Below are 24,608 nucleotides of genomic sequence, written 5' to 3' on the forward strand. Positions count from 1 at the left end.
CCACCACCTTTTCAAGGGCAACTAGGAATAGGCAATAAAATGTCGCCGTTGTCAGCGACGCCCATATCCCGAAAATAAAAAAAAATCTTTATTTTAGGTCACATCCCATCCCATCCTTTTACCTGATGAAACTTGTGAAGATGACCCTCTGCTAATCTATAGTAATATATCAATGCCTTCTGCCATCAAGAGGTGTACAAGAATACTCAAAGTTTGAATTTCTCACTCTCCTTCTATCACAGAAATAAATGCATATTTTTTAGGATAGTGATATAAAAACAGATTATGCATAGGTTAAACATTTTTCAGTGAAACTAGTAAAAAGAGATTACTTTAATTAGTTCCTAGGGCAATTTATAGTCTGCTGGATGGATAATATGATTTTGTCCAAATTATTGCTCACCATCCAGCCAACATCTAAACTAACTAAGCAACACGAGATAGGTGTAATTATTAACCCCCAAGAAAAGGTGGGTTGGGGGCGGGTGAGCAGTAAAATTACTCAGTTTTCAAAACGGGACGGCATCCCGGCTCCAACACACCCACTTCCGGGTATAACCCAGGCAGGTTTGTCTGTGTGTGGAGAGCAGGCACCAGGACGTCCCATCCACACTTAAATCCGGCGGGCTGATACTTAAAAGGGCAATGTACCTCATTGAGATACTAGAGGTACTTAATATTTTGTGTATTGGAATAATAAAATGAATTTAACCATCACTTCCCATTCATGTCAGATGAAAGGAGGCGGAAAGGGCTGGATCCATGAGGTGAGTGCCTTTATTGCACTGTTTGTGGGCAAGAAGAGGAGCAGGACTGCTTCATTCAGGCCCAACACGCTCACCTGGCTGATAGGACCCTCGCGTTCGGCCGACCCCCCACCCCCCCCCCCCGATGGTGGGCCCCACCTACCTCTGACTCTTCACCCAACCTCCAATCTCTTCCACAGCCCCCGACCCCTCGATCTTCTCCCTGGCATATGAATTCTCCCTCTGATCCCCGGTTGCGGCCTGCTGCAGCAGGCCTTCCTGCCATTGATGGGCCTCATTAAAGTTGCAATCGCAGATCACAACCCGCCCACTTACCTCCCGGGTTGCGCACACGGAAAACTCCTCCCCCGCCCGGCCCGCTCCATTTCCGGCTGTCAGTTAAAATTTACCCCATAATCTCTGAAATAGCTTACTGAAGTGATGTAATCTTACTACAGTACTACTGACCAGACCCCACACCCAATAAATTGAGAAAAATCAATCTTGAGGCTGAATAGATTATTTCATGCAGCACTGAATACTGATGTGTACCTGACCAATACCGACATCTTCAAAGAAAGGAACCAGAACTGGATTGATGAACACAGTGCTTTGGTAGCCATGCTTCTCCATGAAAAGCAAGGATCACAACATTTCTCTGTGAGAAGTAGAGATCACATATGCAGACCTTGGATGATCCCAGTTCGATGGTCAAGATACCATGTCATAAGGACTTGCTCAAGACAGTTCAGGCCAAATTACAACAAATGTAATAGCAATGGTGGGATGAAAAAGCAGAAGATGTCCAATGATGTATAAACTGCCACAAAAGAAATTTATGTACCAATCACCAACAAAGCTGCGATCCTGAGAAGGATGCATGAGCATTATGACAATCTACCCAATTGGCCAGCCAACATCACCAATTAAGCAAAGGAAAGGTGATAGGGCAATCTATGCACTCCAGAAAAGATCAACAAGGTTGTCAAGGTGAAGAATGGAAAAGCTCCTGGTCCTGACTGAATATCAACAGAGATCTACATCCTTTGGCCCTAAGCCACTAACTATGCAGCACTATTCATTCTTTTTGTTAATCTTGCGAGTTGGTGTGGTCCCTCAGGATCTTAAAGATGCAACCACTTTATCATCGAAGTTTATCATATATGAATGTGAAGGGACAAGTAAGAGCATGGTAACTATCAGGACATTTCCCCCTTATCCGCTGCCAGGGCAATTCTGTTCAGGGTGCTGCTCAATCACCTTTTCACTAATGTTGCACAGTGTTCTTCTGGTAATAGAGTAAACAGGTAGGCTTATTTCTCTTGCGCTGTTGTTCCTCATCATATGTAGTGTTCCTAAAAGTCAGCCTTCAAGTCCTCCATTCAATGCATAGCTTTTGATGGTTATAAGTCACTTGTAACGACTGTTTTATTTTCATAAGAACATAAGAAATAGGATCAGGAGTAGGTCATACACCCCCTCGAGCCTGCTCCACCATTCAATCAGATCATGGCTGATCTTCGACCTCAACTCCACTTTCCCGCCCAATCCCCAAATCCCATGATTCCCCTAGAGTCCAAAAATCTATCCATCTCAGCCTTGAATATATTCAATGCCTCAGCATCCACAACGCTCTGGGGTAGAGAATTCCAAAGATTCACAACCCTCCGCGTGAAGAAATTCCTCCTCATCTCAGTCTTGAATGGCCGATCCTGTATCCTGCGGTTATGCCCCCTAGTTCTGGATTCTCTAGCCGAGGAAACAATCTCTCAGCATCTACCCTGTCAAGCCCCCTCATAATCTTATATTTTTCAATGAGATCACCTCTCATTCTTCTAAACTCCAGAGAGTATATGTCCATTCTACTCAACCTCTCTTCATAGAACAACCCTCTCATCCCAGGAATTAATCTAGTGAACCTTCGTTGCACCGCCTCTAAGGCCAATATATCCAAAACTGTACACAGTACTCCTGGTGAGGTCTCACCAAAGCCCTGTATAACTGTAGTAAAACTTCCTTACTCTTGTACTCCAATCCTCTTGCAATAAAGGCCAACAAGCCATTTGCTTTCCTAATTGCCTGCTGTATCTGCATACTAACTTTTTGTGTTTCTTGTACGACGACACCCAACTCTCTCTGAACACCAACATTTAATAGTTTCTCACCATTTAAAAAATATTCTGTTTTCCTATTCTTCCTACCAAAGTGAATAACCTCACATTTCCCCACATTATACTCCATCTGCCACTTTCTTGCCCACTTACTTAACCTGTCTATATCCCTTTGCAAACTCTTTGTGTCTTCCTCACAGCTTACTTTCCCACCTAGCTTTGTATCGTCAGCAAATTTGGATACATTACACTCGGTCCCTTTATCTAAGTCATTAATATAGATTGTAAATAGCTGAGGCCCAAGCACTGCTTCTTGCGGCACCCCACTAGTTACAGGTTGTCAACCTGAGAATGACCCGTTTATCACTACTCTCTGTTTTCTGTCCTTTAACCAATCCTCTATCCATGCTAATAAATTACCACCAACCCCATGAGCCCTTACCTTGTGTAACAACCTTTTATATGGCACCTTATCAAATGCCTCTTGAAAATCCAAATATACTACATCCACTGGTTTTCCTTTATCGACCCAGCTAATTACATCCTCAAAGAACTCTAATAAATTTGTCAAACGTGATTTCCCTTTCATAAAACCACTTCCTTAATAATGGATTCCAGCATTTTCCCCGACGACCGATGTCAGGCTAACTGGCCTGTAGTTCCCTGTTTTCTCTCTCCCTCCCTTCTTGAATAGCGGGGTTACATTTGCTACCTTCCAATCCACTGGGACTGTTCCAGAATCTAGGGAATTTTGGAAGATCATAACCAATGCATCAATTATCTCTGCAGCCACCTCTTTTAGAACCCTTGGATGTAGGCCATCAGGTCCAGTGGATTTGTCGGCTTTTAGTCCCATTAGTTTGTCCAGTACTTTTTCTCTCGTGATATTAATTGTTTTAAGTTCCTCACTCTCATTTACCCCTTGGTTCCCCACTATTTTTGGTATACTCTTTGTGTCTTCTACTGTGAAGACAGATACAAAATAATTGTTTAACGCATCTGCCATTTCCTGATTCCTATTATAATTTCTCCTGTCTCAGCCTCTAAGGGACCAACGTTTACTTTTGCTACTCTCTTCCTTTTTACATACTTGTAGAAGCTCTTACAATCCATTTTTATATTTCTTGCTAGTTTACTTTCATATTCTATTTTCTCCCTTTTTATCAATTTTTGGGTCGTCCTTTGTTGGTTTCTAAAACTCTCCTAATCCCCAGGCTTATTACTCTTCTTGGCAACATTATACCCCTCTTATTTCAATCTAATACTCTCCTTAACTTCTTCAGTTAGCCACGGATGGATCACTTTTCCCGCGGAGTTTTTATTTCTCAATGGAATGTATATTTGTTGAGAATACTGAAATATTTCTTTAAATGTTTGCCATTGCTTTTCAACTGTCAAACACTTTAATTTAATTTCCCAATCTACCTTTGGCAACTCGCCCCTCATATCTATGTAATTGGCTTTTTTTTAAAAAACCTATTTTACCTATATAGTCCACATTTAAAATATCTGTAAGCTTTGCAGGATAAGTTATTTTTAGCCAGAAAGGCAGAATTATATTGGACTCCAAGATGCTTTCAGTGCACCAATTAAAGTGTCAAAATCAAAATTTTCAGAGGTGGCATGCCCCCAGATTCCCTGTAGAAAATAATCTTACACCTTTAACACGAGCAAATGCTTTCCAGAATATCCAATTTCACCGCTATAGCAAAATACATTTCTACGTAATTTTATTTTTTCTGTGCACTACAAGTGATGAAGTTTAGCATCTGCAGCTTAAGTTACAAAAAGCCTGTGTCTCTCTGCACTTCCAGTGCGATTACTTATTTTCCGATATCATTCCCCATAGTCAGGACCGTTTTTGAATTGTCAGCTTTTCTGAGGTAACGTAAATTTTTTTGAAGCTGTTGGCCAGCTTTTCCTAGTTGTCAAGGTAGGCAGAGACAGCACCAAAAAGTGCACTGATGTCTAATAAGAGGGAAAAAAATTAATTAATTTGTATGGATCCACAACAAATCAAACCTCATCACTCACTACCAGCTAGAGGCACACTGCAATTGGTAGAGCCCACAGAGATAAATTTGGTGATTCATTTATATTTTCATGGCAGGTGGCACAATATACCATGAAGGAGAGAAAATGGAAGTTTTCAAATGGGTACGGCTGCAGCTACTTTGATACCATACTAAGACAAAACAAAACTAAAATAGATGCAAATAATGATGCAATTATAAATTTCATAATAGAAAAAATTAAATTGCATTTCTTATACCTATAAAAGGTGTTAAATATAACAAATGTTCATAGTATCACCACTAGAACAGCTAACAAATTTGCATATGGTTCACATTTAAAATTAGTGTTCAGATTTAACATATTACTTAATCTGGTAGCATAAAAAATGAGACAGATTTGCAAAAAATATTTTTAGAAAGATGATACCCCTTCAAAACTTTTTTGGCTTCTGTGTCATTTGAAAACAGTGATATCACTGTTAGAATAGTCCAAGCATTTCCAATGGGAATGCAACTTTTTGACAATATATGTTAGCAGATTGAAAGCAAATGCAAGTCCGCACATACAGAGACAAGAGGACAAAACATTGTGGTGTAAGCTTATGAAGCTTGTCTTGTGGATATAGTTTGGCTGCTTATATAATAATCACACTACCTAAAAAAGTTGTCAGCACTGAGAAAAGATACCATTTTAATACACAACTCTAATTAAGAGGAAAAACAGGTCACCTCGCAATAGGTTATTATGCTATGAACATGTTCACATAAAATTCACTAAAGATGCAAAGGATCATTGACCCTTTTTCTTAAATTAATTAAATTTCTTAATCTTTAATTCCAGGGTGAACAAAAAGAAGAGTATTTATGGAAGCACTGTACATAAGTTGCTACTGAATGCAATTCTTTATGATACGAGTGAAGGAGAACACAATTCATTGTCACAAGAGGAATGGACATGCAGGATTACAGTTATAGAATATATATCTGTCCTACTTCATTTAAATTTACCTTTTAAATTGGTCCAGCATGTTTTTATTTTTTCTCTTGCATCGAACATATCACCATGAAGCAGTGTTCTCAGATAATGACACACACTATATAGGCATGATATATTGCTTCTGAAAGCGACTCCACAATAAAAACTCATTCGAGTGGCAGGGCTACGTCTACAGATCATGTTAGTTGCCATCGAGAACTAACATAGAGCTTCACCCCTCTCAAATGGAGTTTGAGGTGAAGTAGCTCCAAGTTAGATTGTTATCTCATGTGAATTGAACAAATTCTGCATTTCACACGCACAAGATGGACATATGGTTTTATTGGCATACACAACGTGCACAAATATTTCTACCCGTAAATGGTGTTTTCCATCCCGCTCTTTAGGTATGTTTCCGAACACCAATTTCACAGCCCAGAAGTGATGCAAATAACATGGTTCCAGATTACCCTGTAACCAACTGCCAGAAAATAGATGAGGATAGCCCAGACTCATTCACCAACTGATTTGCTGTCATTAACCAGGGAGAAGTGTCTGACTTCCACTCATGGCTTCCTTAACCTGATTGAGATCATAAGCCTGTGGCCTAATAGTGGAGTGGTAGACACCTGCCATCAGGCCATTCTGCTTTACATGAAAATATTTTTTTTTGTTTATGAATCTTTAATTTTCTCATCTTATTCATGATGGTAATGTGGAATGATTATTACTGGAAGGAAGGTGTCACAAAACATCTTCAGATTCCCTTGACCTCAACATCTATTTAAACAGCAGGGTAACATTCATTCATTTAGTATTCAAACAGAAAAGGCGTCACAAACCCATTCAGCAGCTGTTACAAACGCACATAAACTTTAGTCTTCCTGAAGTAAAATTTCCATACTGAAATATTGTTTTGCTACTGTTTCAGTAAGCTTCTCAAGAAGATTTTTTAAAAGTGTATCATACACACACACACACACACACACACACACACACACACACACACACACTGTCCTTTCTAAAATGGATTGCTGAAAATGGCAAAAAGAATTCTGTCTACAAACTAATTTGTACAAATTTATCATGACCTCTTCACTCTATGCCAAAATTATAAAAGCCAAAATGTTATTGGCCTTTTTTATCTACCTGCACTCAAAGAATTATATATTTGATCCTATGGGGTAAATTTTAACATTGTGGCGGAAACTCAGCCGGGGGACATACCAGTCACGTGGGAAACCCAGAAAAATTTTGCGTGCATTGGCTCGAGCAATCGTGACTCAATTGAAGGCCCTTAATGTGACTTCCGGGTTTCGCGCCTCCAAGCTGCACAGCGGGTGTACTGTACACCCGAATGATGTGCAGGAAACTGGAGTATTTAAAAGGTCATTGCAAATATGGATTTTGAGGGAGAAAGGAGGAATTTGAAGAAATAGAGCATCAAAAGACTAAGCTAGCACAACAGTTTAATGACTCTTGCTTGAGTTGCTACTGGCCGGTGTGAGGAGCAGGAAGGAATACCATACCCGGGTGATAGGAGGAAGCGCTCTGCCTCTGCAAGAGCAAGAGCACCGTGGCAAGGACGTGGGTGCAGTGCAGGAAGCACTTTAATGACCTAACCAGGTCCTTACTGATTCACCTACATCCTGTGGTGTACATTTACCCCCGCCATCACTTTGTCTTGCCAAGCCTACTCCATTACATCACTCCTCACACCAACTTAAGTCTCATTATCAACTTACCTTCACTTTCCTCACCTCCCCATTTGTGAACCCACCACTCCCACTCACCCCAATCCTGATGCAATGTGATGAATCTGTCTGATAGTCACCCTCTGATGCATCTCTTTCATTGTCAACCGCACCCAATTCAATGCATCCATCAGATGACGACATCACCATGGTCAACATGGATTTATGAAAGGGAAATAATTTTTGACAAACCTACTTGAGTTTTTTGAGGATGTAACTGGTAGAATAGATAAGGGAGAACCAGTGGATGCGGTTTATTTGGATTTTCAGAAGGCCTTTGTTAAAGTCCCACATAAGAGATTAGTGTGCAATAATATACTGGCATGGACTGAAAATTGGTTAACAGACAGGAAACAGAGTAGGAATAAATGGGTCTTTTTCACGGTGGCAGGCAGTGACTAGTGGAGTACCGCAGGGATCAGTGCTTGGGCCCCAGCTATTCACAATATATATCAATGATTTGGATGAGGGAACCAAATGTAATATTTCCAAATTTGCTGACGACATAAAACTAGTTGAGATCGTGAGTTGTGAGGAGGATGCAAAGAAGCTTCAAGGCGATTTAGACAAGTTGGGTGAGTGGGCAAATACATGGCAGATGCAATATAATGTGAATAAATGTGAAGTTATCGACTTCGGAAGGAAAAACAGAAAGGCAGAGTATTATTTAAATGGTGATAGATTGGGGAATGTTGATGTACAAAGGGACCTGGGTGTCCTTGTACATCAGTCGCTGAAAGCAAATAGGCAGGTGCAGCAAATAGTTCGGAAGGCACATGGTATGTTGGCCTTCATTGAATGTGCTTTATTGAATGGCGGAGCAGGCTCGAAGGGCCAAATGGCCTACTCCTGGTCCTATTTTCTATGTTTCTACGTCACCCTCACTCACTTACACATCTGTTCTTTCTCCTCTTGCAAGATCACCTTATGAGAACCTATTAGGTACGGCATCATGAGCAGCCATGTGTGCTGCTCTCAGCATCTACCCCTTGAAGTCCCCTCAAGACCTGATATGTTTCAATAAGATCACCCCTCATTATTCTAAACTCCAGTGTATATAGGCCCAAATTGTCCAACCTTTCCTCGTAAGATAACACCTTCATCTCAGGAATCAGTCGAGTGAACCTTCTCTGAACTGCCTCCAAAGCAATTATGTCTTTTATTAAATAAGGAGACCAAAACTGCACACAGTATTCTAGATGTGGTCTCACCAATGCCCTGTACAACTGTAGCAAAACAGCTCTACTTTTATATTCCATTCTCCTTGCAATAAATGACAACATTCCATTTGCCTTCCTAATCACTTGCTGTACCTGCATACTAACTTTTTGTGATTCATGTACGAGGACACCCAGATCCCTCTGTATCTCAGAGTTCTGAAATCTCTCTCCATTTAAATAATATACTGCTTTACTATTCCTCCTGCCAAAGTGTACAAGTTCACATTTTCCCACATTATATTCCATCTGCCAAATTTTTGCCCACTCACTTAACCTAACCCTTTGCAGACTCCTTATGTCCTCTTCACAAGTTACTTTCCCACCTAACTTTGTCTCATCAGATTTTAGAGCCTGTGAGGACCCTGCCAAAGACTGCTCCACCTGCACCTGTGCAGGGGCAGACTCAGCCATCAGGAGAGGAGGCAGCTTTACGAGTACAGGTTGAGAGGGGATGCAACGGGTGAAATGTGGGAGCGCTTTGAGTGGAGTCCCCACTTCCATGTCCCCTTTCGCCATCATTCCTCTCCTGGGCCAGGGCCATTTCACTCCTAACAATCTGCTGGACAACAGCTTGGAGCACATCTGTGACGCATTCTAAGGCCATGGCTAAAGTATCTGTCTGACTGTTCGAGACGACAGATAAGTTGGCAACCAGAGTCCGCACGACCATTGTCATGGCCTGAATGGACTCATTTGTGACCCATGCTTGAAGCTCAATGGAGGCTGCCATTCTCTCCATCACAAAGATTCCCACAATTACCTGCGCCACCATTCCATACATTCCTCTCAGCATCTACCGATGGGTTGCCATCCTCCTTGTCAAAGTTGCCGGCAGATGAGGATGCTTCATGAGCGCATTGGAGCTCCTCCACCTGTAACACTCTCTGTTGAGTGCTGTTGTGCAAGACGCAACACACGCCTATTATTTCTGCACAGCCTCGCTGGTGAGTTCGGAAGGGCTTCCCCAGATCAATCCAGGCACCGGAAATACATCTCCAGCATTCCTACCATTTGTTCAATGACAGACCTGGTGGTGATGTGACTGTCATTGTACCGCTGCTATGCCTCGTTGGTGGGGTTTCTCAGAGGTCTCATGAGCCACGTCTGCAGGAGACACTACCCACGTGAGAGGGAGTACAGGCAGAGGCTGTGCTTCCTGGACCTCTTTGAGGAGCAGTGCCTATGCAGGCTGACCTTGAGTTGCCAGGTGGTCGCAGACATCTGCACTCTCCATGCAGAGCTGCTCTCGGCTGGGTCTGGTGGCCACGAGTTGCCCGTTGCACTCAAAGTAACCACTGCCCTCAATTTCATTGATACCCTCGGGGGTATGCCTCATCTCCAAGGAGCCTGCCCTTAAGTCTGTCTTGTGTGTGGAAGAGGGCCGGGATGTTGGACTCGTGCAAAATGAAGGAATGATGGCAGCTGCCAGGGAATTTGGCACAGACCTGCAGAAACCTCCACTGGTGGTCGCTGTTGGCCAGGGGCTGCAAAGAAAACTACTGAGTTTATTCCGAATTGCTAACACGTAGGCAAAAGTAAATTTTGAACTGAACGGTGTGCGGACAACACAGTGTGAACGGAGAGTTTGGTACGTGTGGGAGTTCAGTGAAGTGGGGGAAGGAGGTGCTGCTTTGCTTTGCTTTTCCTAACTTTTTCCACAGAGCGGCAGTGGACCTGACAGTAGAAGACTGAGATTGGGGAATAAAAGCAGCAGCAGACCTGCAACCCAGGGTACGGTAGCATAGTGGTTATGTTACTGGGCTAGTAATCCAGAGGCCTGGACTAAAATCCAGAGTCATGAGTTCAAATCCCACCACGGCAGCTGGCGAATTTAAATTCAATTAATTAAATTCAATTAATTAAATTAAAAAATCTGGAATTAAAATACTAGTATCAGTAATGGTGGCCATGAAACTACCGGATTGTCGTAAAAACCCATCTGGTTCACTAATGTCCTTTAGGGAAGGAAACCTGCCGTCCTTACCCGGTCTGGCCTATATGTGACTCCAGACCCACAACAATGTGGTTGATTCTTAATTGCCCTCTGAAATGGCCCAGCAAGCCACTCAGTTGTAAAATCTCGCTACGAAAAGTCATAATAAGAATAAAACCGGATGGACCACCCGGAATCGGGTCACTCGGCACCGGACACGACAACGGCAAAACACCAAGCCCAGTCGACCCTGCAAGGTCCTCCTTACTAACATCTGGGGACTTGTGCCAAAATTGGGAGAGCTGTCCCACAGACGAGTCAAGCAACAGCCTGACATAGCCATACTCACAGAATCATATCTTTCAGCCAACGTCCCAGACTCTTCCATCATCATCCCTGGGTATGTCCTGTCCCACCGGCAGGACAGACCCACCAGAGGTGGCGGTACAGTGATATACAGTCAGGAGGGAGTGGCCCTGGGAGTCCTCAACATTGACTCTGGACCCCATGAAATCTCATGGCATCAGGTCAAACATGGGCAAGGAAACCTCCTGCTGATTACCGTCCTCCCTCAGCTGATGAATCAGTCCTCCTCCATGTTGAACACCACTTGGAGGAAGCACTGAGGGTAGCAAGGGCACAGAACATACTCTGGGTGGGGGACTTGACCTCGTCCTCACCAATCTACCTGTCGCAAATGCATCTGTCCATGACAGTATAGGTAGGAGTGACCACCGCACAGTCCTCGTGGAGATGAAATCCCGTCTTCGCACTGAGGACACCATCCAACGTGTTGTGTGGCACTACCACCGTGCTAAATGGGATAGATTCAGAACAGATCTAGCAGCTCAAAACTGGGCATCCATGAGGCGCTGTGGGCCATCAGCAGCAGCAGATTTGTATTCCAGCACAATCTGTAACCTCATGGCCCGGCATATTCCTCACTCTACCATTACCAACAAGCCAGGGGATCAACCCTGGTTCAATGAGGAGTGCAGAAGAGCATGCCAGGAGCAGCACCAGGTGTACCTAAAAATGAGGTGCCAACCTGGTGAAGCTACAACTCAGGACTACATGCATGCTAAACAGCGGAAGCAACATGCTATAGACAGAGCTAAGCGATTCCACAACCAACGGATCAGATCAAAGCTCTGCAGTCCTGCCACATCCAGTCATGAATGGTGGTGGACAATTAAACAACTAACGGGAGGAGGAGGCTCTGCAAACATCCCCATTCTCAATGATGGCGGAGTCCAGCACGTGAGTGCAAAAGACAAGGCTGAAGCGTTTGCAACCATCTTCAGCCAGAAGTGCCGAGTGGATAATCCATCTCAGCCTCCTCCCGATATCCCCACCATCACGGAAGCCAGTCTTCGGCCAATTCGATTAACTCCACGTGATATCAAGAAACGGCTGAGTGCACTGGATACAGCAAAGGCTATGGGCCCTGACAACATCCCAGCTGTAGTGCTGAAGACTTGTGCTCCAGAACTAGCTGCGCCTCTAGCCAAACTGTTCCAGTACAGCTACAACACTGGCATCCACCCGACAATGTGGAAAATTGCCCAGGTATGTCCTGTCCACAAAAAGCAGGACAAATCCAATCCGGCCAATTACCGCCCCATCAGTCTACTCTCAATCATCAGCAAAGTGATGGAAGGTGTCGTCGACAGTGCTATCAAGCGGCACTTACTCACCAATAACCTGCTCACCGATGCTCAGTTTGGGTTCCGCCAGGACCACTCGGCTCCAGACCTCATTACAGCCTTGGTCCAAACATAGACAAAAGAGCTGAATTCCAGAGGTGAGGTGAGAGTGACTGCCCTTGACATCAAGGCAGCATTTGACCGAGTGTGGCACCAAGGAGCCCTAGTAAAATTGAAGTCAATGGGAATCAGGGGGAAAACTCTCCAGTGGCTGGAGTCATACCTAGCACAAAGGAAGATGGTAGTGGTTGTTGGAGGCCAATCATCTCAGCCCCAGGGCATTGCTGCAGGAGTTCCTCAGGGCAGTGTCCTGGGCCCAACCATCTTCAGCTGCTTCATCAATGACCTTCCCTCCATCATAAGGTCAGAAATGGGGATGTTCGCTGATGACTGCACAGTGTTCAGTTCCATTCGCAACCCCTCAGATAATGAAGCAGTCCGAGCCCGCATGCAGCAAGACCTGGACAACATCCAGGCTTGGGCTGATAAGTGGCAAGTAACATTCGCGCCAGATAAGTGCCAGGCAATGACCATCTCCAACAAGAGAGAGTCTCACCACCTCCCCTTGACATTCAACGGCATTACCATCGCCGAATCCCCCACCATCAACATCCTGGGGGTCACCATTGACCAGAAACTTAACTGGACCAGCCATATAAATACTGTGGCTACGAGAGCAGGTCAGAGGCTGGGTATTCTGCGGCAAGTGACACACCTCCTGACTCCCCAAAGCCTTTCCAACATCTACAAGGCACAAGTCAGGAGTGTGATGGAATACTCTCCACTTGCCTGGATGAGTGCAGCTCCAACAACACTCAAGAAGCTCGACACCATCCAAGATAAAGCAGCCCGCTTGATTGGCACCCCATCCACCACCCTAAACATTCACTCCCTTCACCACCGGCGCACTGTGGCTGCAGTGTGCACCATCCACAGGATGCACTGCAGCAACTCGCCAAGGCTTCTTCGACAGCACCTCCCAAACCCGCGACCTCTACCACCTAGAAGGACAAGGGCAGCAGGCGCATGGGAACAACACCACCTGCACGTTCCCCTCCAAGTCACACACCATCCCGACTTGGAAATATATCGCCGTTCCTTCATTGTCGCTGGGTCAAAATCCTGGAACTCCCTTCCTAACAGCACTGTGGGAGAACCGTCACCACACGGACTGCAGCGGTTCAAGAAGGCGGCTCACCACCACCTTCTCGAGGGCAATTAGGGATGGGCAATAAATGCCGGCATTGCCAGCGACGCCCACATCCCGTGAACGAATAAAAAAAAGAGACAACTACTGTGCGACGTCACAGGTGAGGCAGGAGAGTCCGAGAGGTGAGCACAGTATAAAAGGAGAGACCTACAGCGGGAGGAGAGTCTGAGAGTCTAAGGCAAGTCATGGCAGCACAGCTCGCACCTGTGATATGCTCCTCCTGCACTATGTGGGAAGTCATGGACACTACCAGTGTCCCTGGCGACCATGTGTGCAGGAAGTGTGTCCAGCTGCAGCTACTGGCTAACCGTCTTTCGGAGCTGGAGCTGCGGGTGAATTCACTGTGGAGCATCCGCGATGCTGAGACTATCGTGGATAGCACGTTCAGTGAGGTAGTCACACCGCAGGTCAAGATTGCGCAGGCAGAAAGGAAATGGGTGACCGCCAGGCAGAGTAAAAGGACTAGGCAGGTAGAGCAGGAGTCCGCAGGGGCCATCTCCCTCTCAAACAGATATTCTGCTTTGGATGCTGTTGGGGGAGATGGCTTATCAGGGGAAAGCAGCAAGAGCCAAGTTCGGGGCACAACGGGTGGCTCTGCTGCACAGGAGGGGAGGAAGAAGAGTGGCAGGGCTATAGTGATAGGAGATTCAATTGTAAGGGGAACAGATAGGTGTTTCTGCGGCCGCAAACGTGACTCCAGGATGGTATGTTGCTTCCCTGGTGCTAGGGTCAAGGATGTCACGGAGCCGCTGCAGGGCATTCTGGAGGTGGAGGGTGAACAGCCAGTAGTCGTGGTCCATATTGGTACCAACGACATAGGTTAAAAAAAGGGATGAGGTCCTGCAAGGTGAATTTAAGGAGTTAGGAGATAAATTAAAAAGCAGGACTGCAAAGGTAGTGATCTCAGGATTACTACCGGGGCCACGTGCTAGTGAGTATAGGAACAGGAGAATAGACAGGATGAATGCGTGGCTGCAGGGATGGTGTAGAAGGGAGGGATTTAGATTCCTGGGACATTGGGACCGGTTCTGGGGAAGGTGGGGCCTGTACAAGCGTGACGGGTTACACCCGAGCAGGACTGGGACCAATGTCCTCGCGGGGGTGTTTGCTAGTGCTGTTGGGGAAGGTTTAAACTAGAGTGGCAGGGGGATGGGAACCTGAGCGGGGAGTCAGAAGGGAATAAAGTTGAGAGCAGCAAGAGGGGGGGAAGGCCCAGGGGAAATCCACAATACAAATAGTACAAACAGTTGTTCAAGAACAAGTGAAAGGGAAAAGCGTAGAGCAGCGGAAAGAAAGTGTACTTTAGGCATGACAGATAAAATAAAAACTAGAAGGCGTAAGGCGATTAACCCAGCATCAAAGCTGTGGCAGGGGGTTGGGAACCTGAGCAGGGAGACAGAGGAAAGCATGTCAGGAAGGGACAGAAGGTATGGAGTAAAAGGTGAAGTGTTAAAAAAGGAAAAAGCAGGAACTAAGTGTCACAAAACATATTTGAAAGTTCTTTATCTGAATGCACGTAGCATTCGTAACAAAATGGACGAGTTAACGGCACAAATAACTACATATGGGTATGATCTTGTGGCCATTACAGAAACATGGCTGCATGGTGACAACGACTGGAAATTAAATATGCCAGGGTATTTAACAATCAGGAAGGACAGGCAGGAGGGAAGGGGAGGTGGGGTGGCTATGTTAATAAAGGAAGGAATCACTGTAATGCAGAGAAATGATATTGGGACAAAGGATCAGGATAATGAAACAGTTTGGGTAGAGATAAGGAATAATAAGGGGAAAAAAACACTAATGGGCGTAGTATATAGGCCTCCTAATAGTTGCAACTCTGCTGGAAGAAGTATTAATCAGGAAATAGTCGGGGCATGTAATAAGGGAACAGCTATAATTATGGGGGATTTTAACTATCATATTAACTGGACAAATCAAATTGGGCAGGGCAGCCTTGAGGAAGAGTTTATTGAGTGTATTAGGGATGGATTTCTTGAGCAGTATGTAACTGATCCTACAAGGGGGCAAGCAACCTTGGACCTGGTCCTGTGTAATGAGCCAGGATTAATTAATAATGTCCTAGTTAAGGATCCCCTTGGAATGAGTGACCATAACATGGTTACATTCCATATCCAATTAGAGGGTGAGAAGGTTGGTTCTCAAACAAGCGTACTGAGCTTGAATAAAGGAGACTATGATGGTATGAGAGCAGAATTGATTAAAGTGGACTGGAAAAATAGATTAAAGGGTAGGACGGTACATGAGCAGTGGTGTTCATTTAAGGAGTTATTCAACAACTTTCAAAAAATATATATTCCACTGAGGAAAAAAGGGTGTAAAAGAAATGACAGCCATCTGTGGCTAAGTAAAGAAATTAAGGATAGTATCCGACTAAAAACAAGGACATATAAGGTAGCCAAACTTAGTGGGAGGACAGAAGATTGGGAGGTCTTCAAAAGACAGCAAAAAGTAACTAAAGGATTGATTCAGAAAGGGAAGATAGATTATGAAAATAAATTAGCAAAAAATATAAAAACAGATAGCAAGAGTTCTACAGTTAAATAAAAAGAAAAAGGGTGGCTAAGGCCTTAGAGGATGAGACCGGGAAATTAATGGTGGGAAACATGGAGATAGCAAAAATGCTGAACAAATATTTTGTTTCAGTCTTTACGGTAGAGGACACTAAGAATATCCCAACACTGGACAAACAAGGGGCTCTAGGGGGGGCGGAGGAGCTAAATACGATTAAAATCACTCAGGAATTGGTACTCAGTAAATTAATGGGACTCAAGGCGGATAAATCCCCTGGACCTGATGGCTTACATCCTAGGGTCTTGAGGGAAGTGGCAGTAGGGATTGTGGATGCTTTGGTAATAATTTTCCAAAATTCTCTGGACTTGGCAAAGGTCCCGGCAGATTGGAAAACTGCTAATGTAACACCGTTATTTAAAAAGGGTATTAGGCAGAAGGCTGGAAATTATAGACCAGTTAGCCTAACATCTGTGGTGGGTAAAATTTTGGAGTCAATTATTAAGGAGACAGTAGCGGAACATTTGGATAAACATAATTTAATAGGACAAAGTCAGCATGGCTTTACGAAGGGGAAGTCATGTCTAACAAATTTGCTTGAGTTCTTTGAGGACATAACGTACAGGGTGGATAAAGGGGAACCAGTGGACGTAGTGTATTTAGACTTCCAGAAGGCATTCGACAAGGTGCCACATAAAAGATTATTGCTCAAGATAAAGAATCACTGGATTGGGGGTAATATTCTGGCATGGGTGGAGGATTGGTTATCTAACAGGAAGCAGAGAGTTGGGATAAATGGTTCATTCTCGGACTGGCAACCAGTAGCCAGTGGTGTTCCGCAGGGGTCGGTGCTGGGTCCCCAACTCTTTACAATCTATATTAACGATTTGGAGGAGGGGACCGAGTGTAACATATCAAAGTTTGCAGATGATACAAAGATGGGAGGGAAAGTAGAGAGTGAGGAGGACATAAAAAACCTACAAGGGGATATAGACAGGCTGGGTGAGTGGGCGGAGATTTGGCAGATGCAATACAATATTGGAAAATGTGAGGTTATGCACTTTGGCAGGAAAAATCAGAGAGCAAGTTGTTATCTTAATGGCAAGAAACTGGAAAGTACTGCAGTACAAAGGGATCTGGGGGTCCTAGTGCAAGAAAATCAAAAAGTTAGTATGCAGGTGCAGCAGGTGATCAAGAAGGCCAACGGAAGTTTGGCTTTTATTGCTAGGGGGATAGAATATAAAAACAGGGAGGTATTGCTGCAGTTATATAAGGTATTGGTGAGACCGCACCTGGAATACTGCATACAGTTTTGGTCTCCATACTTAAGAAAAGACATACTTGCTCTCGAGGCAGTGCAAAGAAGGTTCACTCGGTTAATCCCGGGGATGAGGGGGCGGACATATGAGGAGAGGTTGAGTAGATTGGGACTCTACTCATTGGAGTTCAGAAGAATGAGAGGCGATCTTATTGAAACATATAAGATTGTGAAGGGGCTTGATCGGGTGGATGCAGTAAGGATGTTCCCAAAGATGGGTGAAACTAGAACTAGGGGGCATAATCTTAGAATACTGGGCTGCTCTTTCAAAACTGAGATGAGGAGAAACTTCTTCACTCAGAGGGTCGTCGGTCTGTGGAATATGCTGCCCCAGGAAGCTGTGGAAGCTACGTCATTAAATAAATTTAAAACAGAAATAGACAGTTTCCTTGAAGTAAAGGGAATTAGGGGTTACGGGGACCGGGCAGGAAATTGGACATGAATTTAGATTTGAGGTTAGGATCAGATCAGCCATGATCTTATTGAATGGCGGAGCAGGCTCGAGGGGCCGATTGGCCTACTCCTGCTCCTATTTCTTACGTTCTTATGTTCTAAGTGACCTGGACTTCAGTCACTGGTCTGAGCTGGCCGGAACCGGTTTCAATTAGTTACGCTTCTTAGAGACAAAGGGGCTGTGATGAGACACCAGTCCTTATTTAGAAAAGGAGTAATGAGGTGATGCTACCTAACCCCTTGGAACAGAGCCAATCAGGGGATGACACCGACCACTCGAGCAAATCTAAGCCAACAGGAGAAGGACAACACCATTCGAAAAGACAGACTTGGAAATAAGACTGAAGAATTGCAGGCTCGGTGCCAGTGTGTGTGCGAAACTCCGGAGACTAACCATCGCGAAAGTGGAAGACCCTACATCAGGGACGTAGAGACTACGTCAGGGACGTAGAGACGATGTCAAGAGAGAGAATGGAACGCCTGGCCAGTGTCAGCTCTCCTTTCCGGGTAATATAATATCCTTTTTATTCTGTGACCACTCAGGGAGTGTTAGAGAAACCTAGTGGGTGTGCGTTTAAATCCTAGTTTGGGTATAAAACTGTATCACCTGTTGTAAACTGCATGCCTATATCTAACCAGACGTATAAGCTATATGTACATGATCTAACAACATTAATAAAGTGAATTGTGAATTAAGAGAGAATTGACTCTCTCCTCTTTGCACTAAGCCAATAACCATAACCGATGACCTCCGGTCAACATCGCAAACCAGCTGTGCACTGACAGAGTGATATCCCTTACAGTTGATGAACAGTCCTGGCTCATGTGCAGGTCCTTGGATTGCTACGTATGTGCAATCAATTGCGCCCTGCATCCGTGGACGTAGTCGGATGCCCTAGCAAACAAGTCATCTGTGACCTGTCGTATACACTTATGTGCAGACGACAGAGAGACACTGGTGATGTCACCGGTGGCACCCTGGAAGGATCCGGAGGCGAAGAAATTGAGGGTAGTGGTTATTTTGAGTGTGACTTGCAACGCGTAGCCACCAGACCCTGCCGGGAGCAGCTCTGCACGAAGGAGAGTGCAGATGTCTGCGACCACCTGGCAACTCAAGGTCAGCCTGCGTTGGCACTGCTCCTCTGCCTGTACACCCTCTCACGTGGGTTGTTCCTCCTGCGACCTCAGCCCCTCCATTGGTCCCTCTCTGCTCCTCTGCAGGTCCTTGTGGCGCACCTCCGTCTCGTGGAGCTGCAACTCTCAGAACTGCATGCTGTGCCTGCCATGGATGGTGATGTGCCTCTCCTCAGATGCACTGTTGAATAAATCCATTGCACCCCCCTATCCTGATGTTGTCAGTTTGAGGGAGTCCAAAATGTAGGTAAATATATCTGAACACAAGAATTCTGAGTGTGAACAATGAAATCTCAGTCTAAACGCAAAGAAGTCCCAACCAACGATTTGTCTGAGCGAACAGATTGCCCTGCTGCAAAAACTCACCTTTTATTCACATTGTATCGCTCACTGGTTTCAAGGTCCAAATGAGGGCCTGCTGCAACTTGCCTCCGTTTCCATGGCGTGTTTCAGAGGCCACGGGAGACACGTTCAGAGGTTAAAATGGTTTGTTTAAGTCAATACACAAAATGTTAACAGGATTAAGTGCTTTAAAGGCCTAAATTGGTGCTTTAAATATCGTCCTGCCAGCTTCAAGCGCCGACGGGACTTACAGGTGTCAGAAGCGCACGCAGATACAAATGCATCTGGGTCAAACCTGGAAGTACGCGCAATGGAGCCTGGATGCGGTCCTGCTCCAAAGACAGAGTATATTTACTACCCACCCACCCCCAACCCACCCTTTCTTGGGAATTAAAATTTATCCCCACATCTCTACTTGCCATATGAGACACTACGAAGACTGAAGCACATAGTACTAGCGAGAATGTAGTCACATGGATAGAGGGATGGCTGGGGACAGAAAGGAGAGAGTGGAGCTAAATGAATGTTTTTTGGATTGATGGGATGCCATGTTGTGTACTTTGGATGAGGAAAGGCCACCAGGCCCACGTGCATTTTTGCTGGACTCCCCCCACATACCTATCCTTCCTGCCATACTTCCTGGAAGAGGCAAAAAAAGATCTGCAGCCAATATGGGAATCCCCTGTCAAAAATCGCTCTCCAACCCTGAAAGGTGATCAGGCAAACCCCAGGAGGCCCCAAACCCATTAGTCATTATCTAGAATCTTACCTACCTTCAGCCACGATCATGTAGTTTTCCAAAAATGCATCTAACATCTTGAACGACTGCAAGGAGTCAGTTCTCACTACCACCTTTGGAATCCTGTTCCACAGGTTGATCACCTTCTGAAAAAAGTAAAACTTCCGAACATCCAACCTAACTCCTTGCTTTTTGAATTTAAATTGGTGGCAGTACTGGTGTGCCCAAAGAATTTGTGCTGGGACCTAGTGTTCTCTATTTATGTAAACAATTTGGACATAGGTACAGGAGCAATTATATCAGTTTGTGATGATAACAAATAAGGGGGCATGGTAAACTGTGAGAAAGGATGCAAGAAATTGCAGGATTACAGACAGATTACTGGAGTGAGCCGATGCAGTTTAATATAGAAAAATGTGAAGTAATGCAGTTCAGGAAATAAACATGAAAGCAAGTATACCCCCAACAGTAAGACCCTTAGAGTGAAGGAGCAGCGAGAGATCTAGGGTTGCAGATATATAGATCTTCAAATGTGGGGGAAAAGGCCACAAATAGGATTCTGAGTTCTAAACAGAATTTGTTGATTATCAAATGTTGAATTTGTACTTGAGATTGGTTAGGCTCACAGTTGGAATAGTGTGTGCAGTACAGGGAGGGCCTTGCACTAAGTATGGCGGGAGGTGGGGGTCCTTGTACTGAGTACGGCGGGAGGGGGGTTTGTCCTTGTACTGAGTATGGGAGGGGGTTGTCCTTGTACTGAGTATGGCGGGAGGGGGGTGGGGATCCTTGTACTGATAATGTGGGGGGGGGGGGGGGTTGTTGTCCTTGTATTGAGCATGGCGGGAGCAGGTCCTTGTACTGAATATAGCGGGGGGGGGGATCCTTCTACTGAGTATGGGGGGTGGTTATCCTTGTACTGAGTATGGTGGTGGGGGGGGTGGGGGGGGCAGGGGGTCCTTGTACTGAGTATGGTGGGAGGGGGTCCTTGTACTGAGTATGGGTGGGGGGGGGGGGGTTATCCTTGTACTGAGTATGGCGGGGTGGGAGGGTGTCCTTGTACTGAGTATGGGTGGGGGGGGGGGGGGGGGTTTATCCTTGTACTGAGTATGGTGGGGCGGGAGGATCCTTTTTTGAGTATGGGGGAAGTATAGTAAAGCCAAGGAAAGGATAGGATTGTTTCAAAAATATGTTTGCCACATAAAGGGTTATTAGAACATGGACCAATTTACCACAAGTGACTATTAAGGCAGAGACAATAAGGTAATTGAATATGTTTTGAAAAGAATATTGGTCAAATGGCCTCTTTCTGTGCTGCAAATTCCTTGATTCTGTTAACTCCATGACATCCTGGACCATCTCAATATTGCCAATAGCCTGTTTATTCCACCAGAGAAAGACCTTAGTCATTTATGAATTATCAATTATCAGGGCTTGTTAACTTGTGGAACAGACTGAGTATTTTACTGTTACCATTTTGTAGCCCCAACTTATTACCAACCACACAGTACTCACAAAAACATCTGTAAACTAGTCATTTTCACTGAAATTCACAGCAAAAAGCATCCACTTACTTGTACGGTTTTTGCGGGAGGATGCTGATTCGAGTCTTGTCCAGTATTTTCTTCAATTTGTTCCGTCCTGCCACTGTGTTAGCCTTTGCCTTCTTATTTGCTTTATCTAACCCAATCACCTGTTCAACATCTACAGCAAGGTCTGGGATGGAGTAACGGCTGCCTTTCTTGTCACCAATTTTAGGTAAGTGTGGAGCACCATTTCTCTTCTCTTCTGCAAGTCTGGCCAGGAGTTCTTTAAATACTGTTCAAAAGGCATAAGGTTGAGTTAATCAAAGAAGTTTTCGGATCACTGATCATAACTAAAGAGGCTTCTGCTACAACATGGATTTCAGGCGGAAAGAATTCTGTAAAACGTTGTATTCAGCATATAATGTGACCTCATACAAGAAACGTAGAATTTATTCAGCCAGTACAATCAGTAGATGATGAGCGCACTGCACAACATGGGCACTTGAATTTGAAAAGACTTAAAGCTCAATTTATTACACCTGCTCTGGCGCAACCACTAACAAAGCACATTATAATAACTGAATGGAATACTGAGTACGAGTTAGGTGGTCTCACTCACCGCATTCAACAACTTTTTATGCATCATCCTTCTATAATGAGTGAAATTAACCAAAAAGGTTTGAATGACAGGTTGCTCTGTGGCGTAGACTTGCTGGGAACTGGATGGCATAAGCTCTTTTTGTGTAGGGCCCTTACAGTCAGCAGTATTGACTCAGTCTGTCAGTCTAGTGTAGATTTTAATCCAAGTCCTAGAAGTGAAATGACTAAGTGCTACATTTAATGCAGCATCCAGTCCAGATACTTCTTAAACAAAAATGAGAAAGGCCCTTTTACTTGCTGAACAATCCCCGAGGCCATTCCTTATTAATGCGCCGCAAACACAGCAACTGAAGTGCGACTATGTGGAGGCTTTTTGGATGCACCACAATCGCTGCTAAACAAAGCTTTGGTATCAGGATACAAGTGATGTGTAAACAGTTGCTAAATATTAAAATTATTCAATAGCCGAACACAGGCCAAACCACAGGGAAGGAAGATTGGACAAAAAAATCACCACCTGGCCACCTTCTAGAGCAAAAACTGAAGAAAGCAAGGGAATAGGTTACCCAATCAGCCACAGATGGTATGAAGCTCAAAGAGACCAGGAAAAGAGGCAGAAAATAAATACTTTTTTATTTACAATATCTAAAATAGGCCAGAATATCACTTTACACCACTGCATGATTATTTCAGTCATCCATATCTCGTTGCTGGTCTGAAGAAATGTAGCTACTGCGAAAAAATATATATTACAAAAAACAGATCATGTAAATTGTATCTATGAAATTATAGCTGTATATAAAAACCTACCAAACAAGTTTGTTTTCACAGTGATAGACAAATGAGTGTTGTTCCTAAGAATTTCCAAGGCTTTTGGTAGCTGAATATTCTCAAAGTTTTGTCCATTAACTTCCATTATCTGAAAAACAAGATAGCCTTTACTCTTGGTTTGCATCAAAAATGTAATTAAATGTCAAAATACCATCATACAAGTTAAAATTGCTATTAATGCTTTCCATTTTCTCCTTCAGAACTGTTATAGGTCAGCAAGAAAACCCCAAAAGCCAATGTAATTCAAAAACATCAGCTCAAGGAGGTAATAAACCTGACCCTAACTTACAATTTATCATAAAGCGAAGACAAGTCATAGCTGACCATGCAATACAATGAATAACTTCACAAATGAAGCTTATTGTAACTGTTACTTTATGGAAACAAAATTCTCCCAGTTGATTAGTGAAAAAGTCAGTATGAAGATGGTGAGATAATTTTATCAGGTGGCTGGCTACGTGTCATAGTCTCTTCATTATACTTATTTTATGCTTCCAAAAAAAGTGATTCCATGAGTGCTTTTTCAGTTTTGTAACCCTTTGTCACCCAAGAAAATCTGATTTGTGATGTCACTTTGTGATTATGATGGTTGTACTTGCAGGATTATCATTCTGAACTCCATTACTGCTAGAAAAGGAAGATAAAATCAACAATGACTTTCCAGCTTTGATTCATAAGTGGTGAGACATGGGGCCAACTTTTGTCTACTGGTCTAAGTCAGTTCTAAATGGTTAAGATTTGGTACTAATCCTGCCAGACTGAGAATGTGCTAATAGCACTCAAGGTTCATAGGTCTACGTTTGCATAATTATTCACAGATTCAAGTGCAGATTTTAGCCAAGTATATGAAGCACACTAGCAGTGGAGGTGGAAAATTGCATGCAAATGAATTTTAAAGGAACAGGACAATTAAAGGTAAATGTCACAATAGTGTGACAAAATTCTGAAAGGTTTTAGAAAGACTCAAAAGATATCTCATCCCATTAACAGTCTTTGCCAAGACTAAACAGGGGAATAAGAAATGACACGGAAAATTGAAGGGAAATGAAACCCCATATGCAGGCAGGAATCTGCAGGCAAGTGACAGAGCAGCCAGCCCCTGTTCAATGATTGCAAGTTGGAGATGGCACTTCGTAAGATGGTTGGAAGGAAGGCTTGCCTACTGTGCCACTCCACAGCACTATCCCTAAACGTCCATTTAGCAGCATGTCTGGAAAGTGGCACAGGCAAGTTTGAAGCTGCCCTGACTGGTACTATCAATAGCTGTGCCACTCTTTTGCTGCATGTCAGCAGCAAAGGGAACACTCTGCATTTGCTGATCTAAACACTGTGAAGACAATGCCCTGTCATTGCCAGATAGGTGCAATACCTACAAATGTGGTTGATGGGCAGGTTGCAGCCAATCATGCTTTGCTGGTTGGGTAATCACCCTAGCACTCCTCCTTTTATGCAGCACAACAACAAC

At 44.2% G+C, this 24,608-nt stretch overlaps 1 protein-coding gene across 5 annotated transcripts in view; it reads right to left on the reverse strand.

Annotated features, from left to right (window-relative positions):
- The window catches only part of rapgef2b (Rap guanine nucleotide exchange factor 2b), a 565,137-nt gene that overhangs the window by 80,382 nt on the left and 460,147 nt on the right, over positions 1-24,608 (reverse strand). For all 5 annotated transcript variants that reach the window (XM_067992588.1, XM_067992581.1, XM_067992606.1 and 2 more), the window contains 2 exons: positions 23,123-23,231; positions 21,761-22,004 (listed from right to left, as the gene is read on the reverse strand). In XM_067992588.1, coding sequence (XP_067848689.1) covers positions 21,761-22,004; positions 23,123-23,231 — 353 coding nt within the window. The remainder of the gene's footprint in view (positions 1-21,760; positions 22,005-23,122; positions 23,232-24,608) is intronic.

This window comes from Heptranchias perlo, chromosome 1, assembly GCF_035084215.1.
Source record: "Heptranchias perlo isolate sHepPer1 chromosome 1, sHepPer1.hap1, whole genome shotgun sequence".
In the NCBI taxonomy this organism is placed as follows: domain Eukaryota; kingdom Metazoa; phylum Chordata; class Chondrichthyes; order Hexanchiformes; family Hexanchidae; genus Heptranchias; species Heptranchias perlo.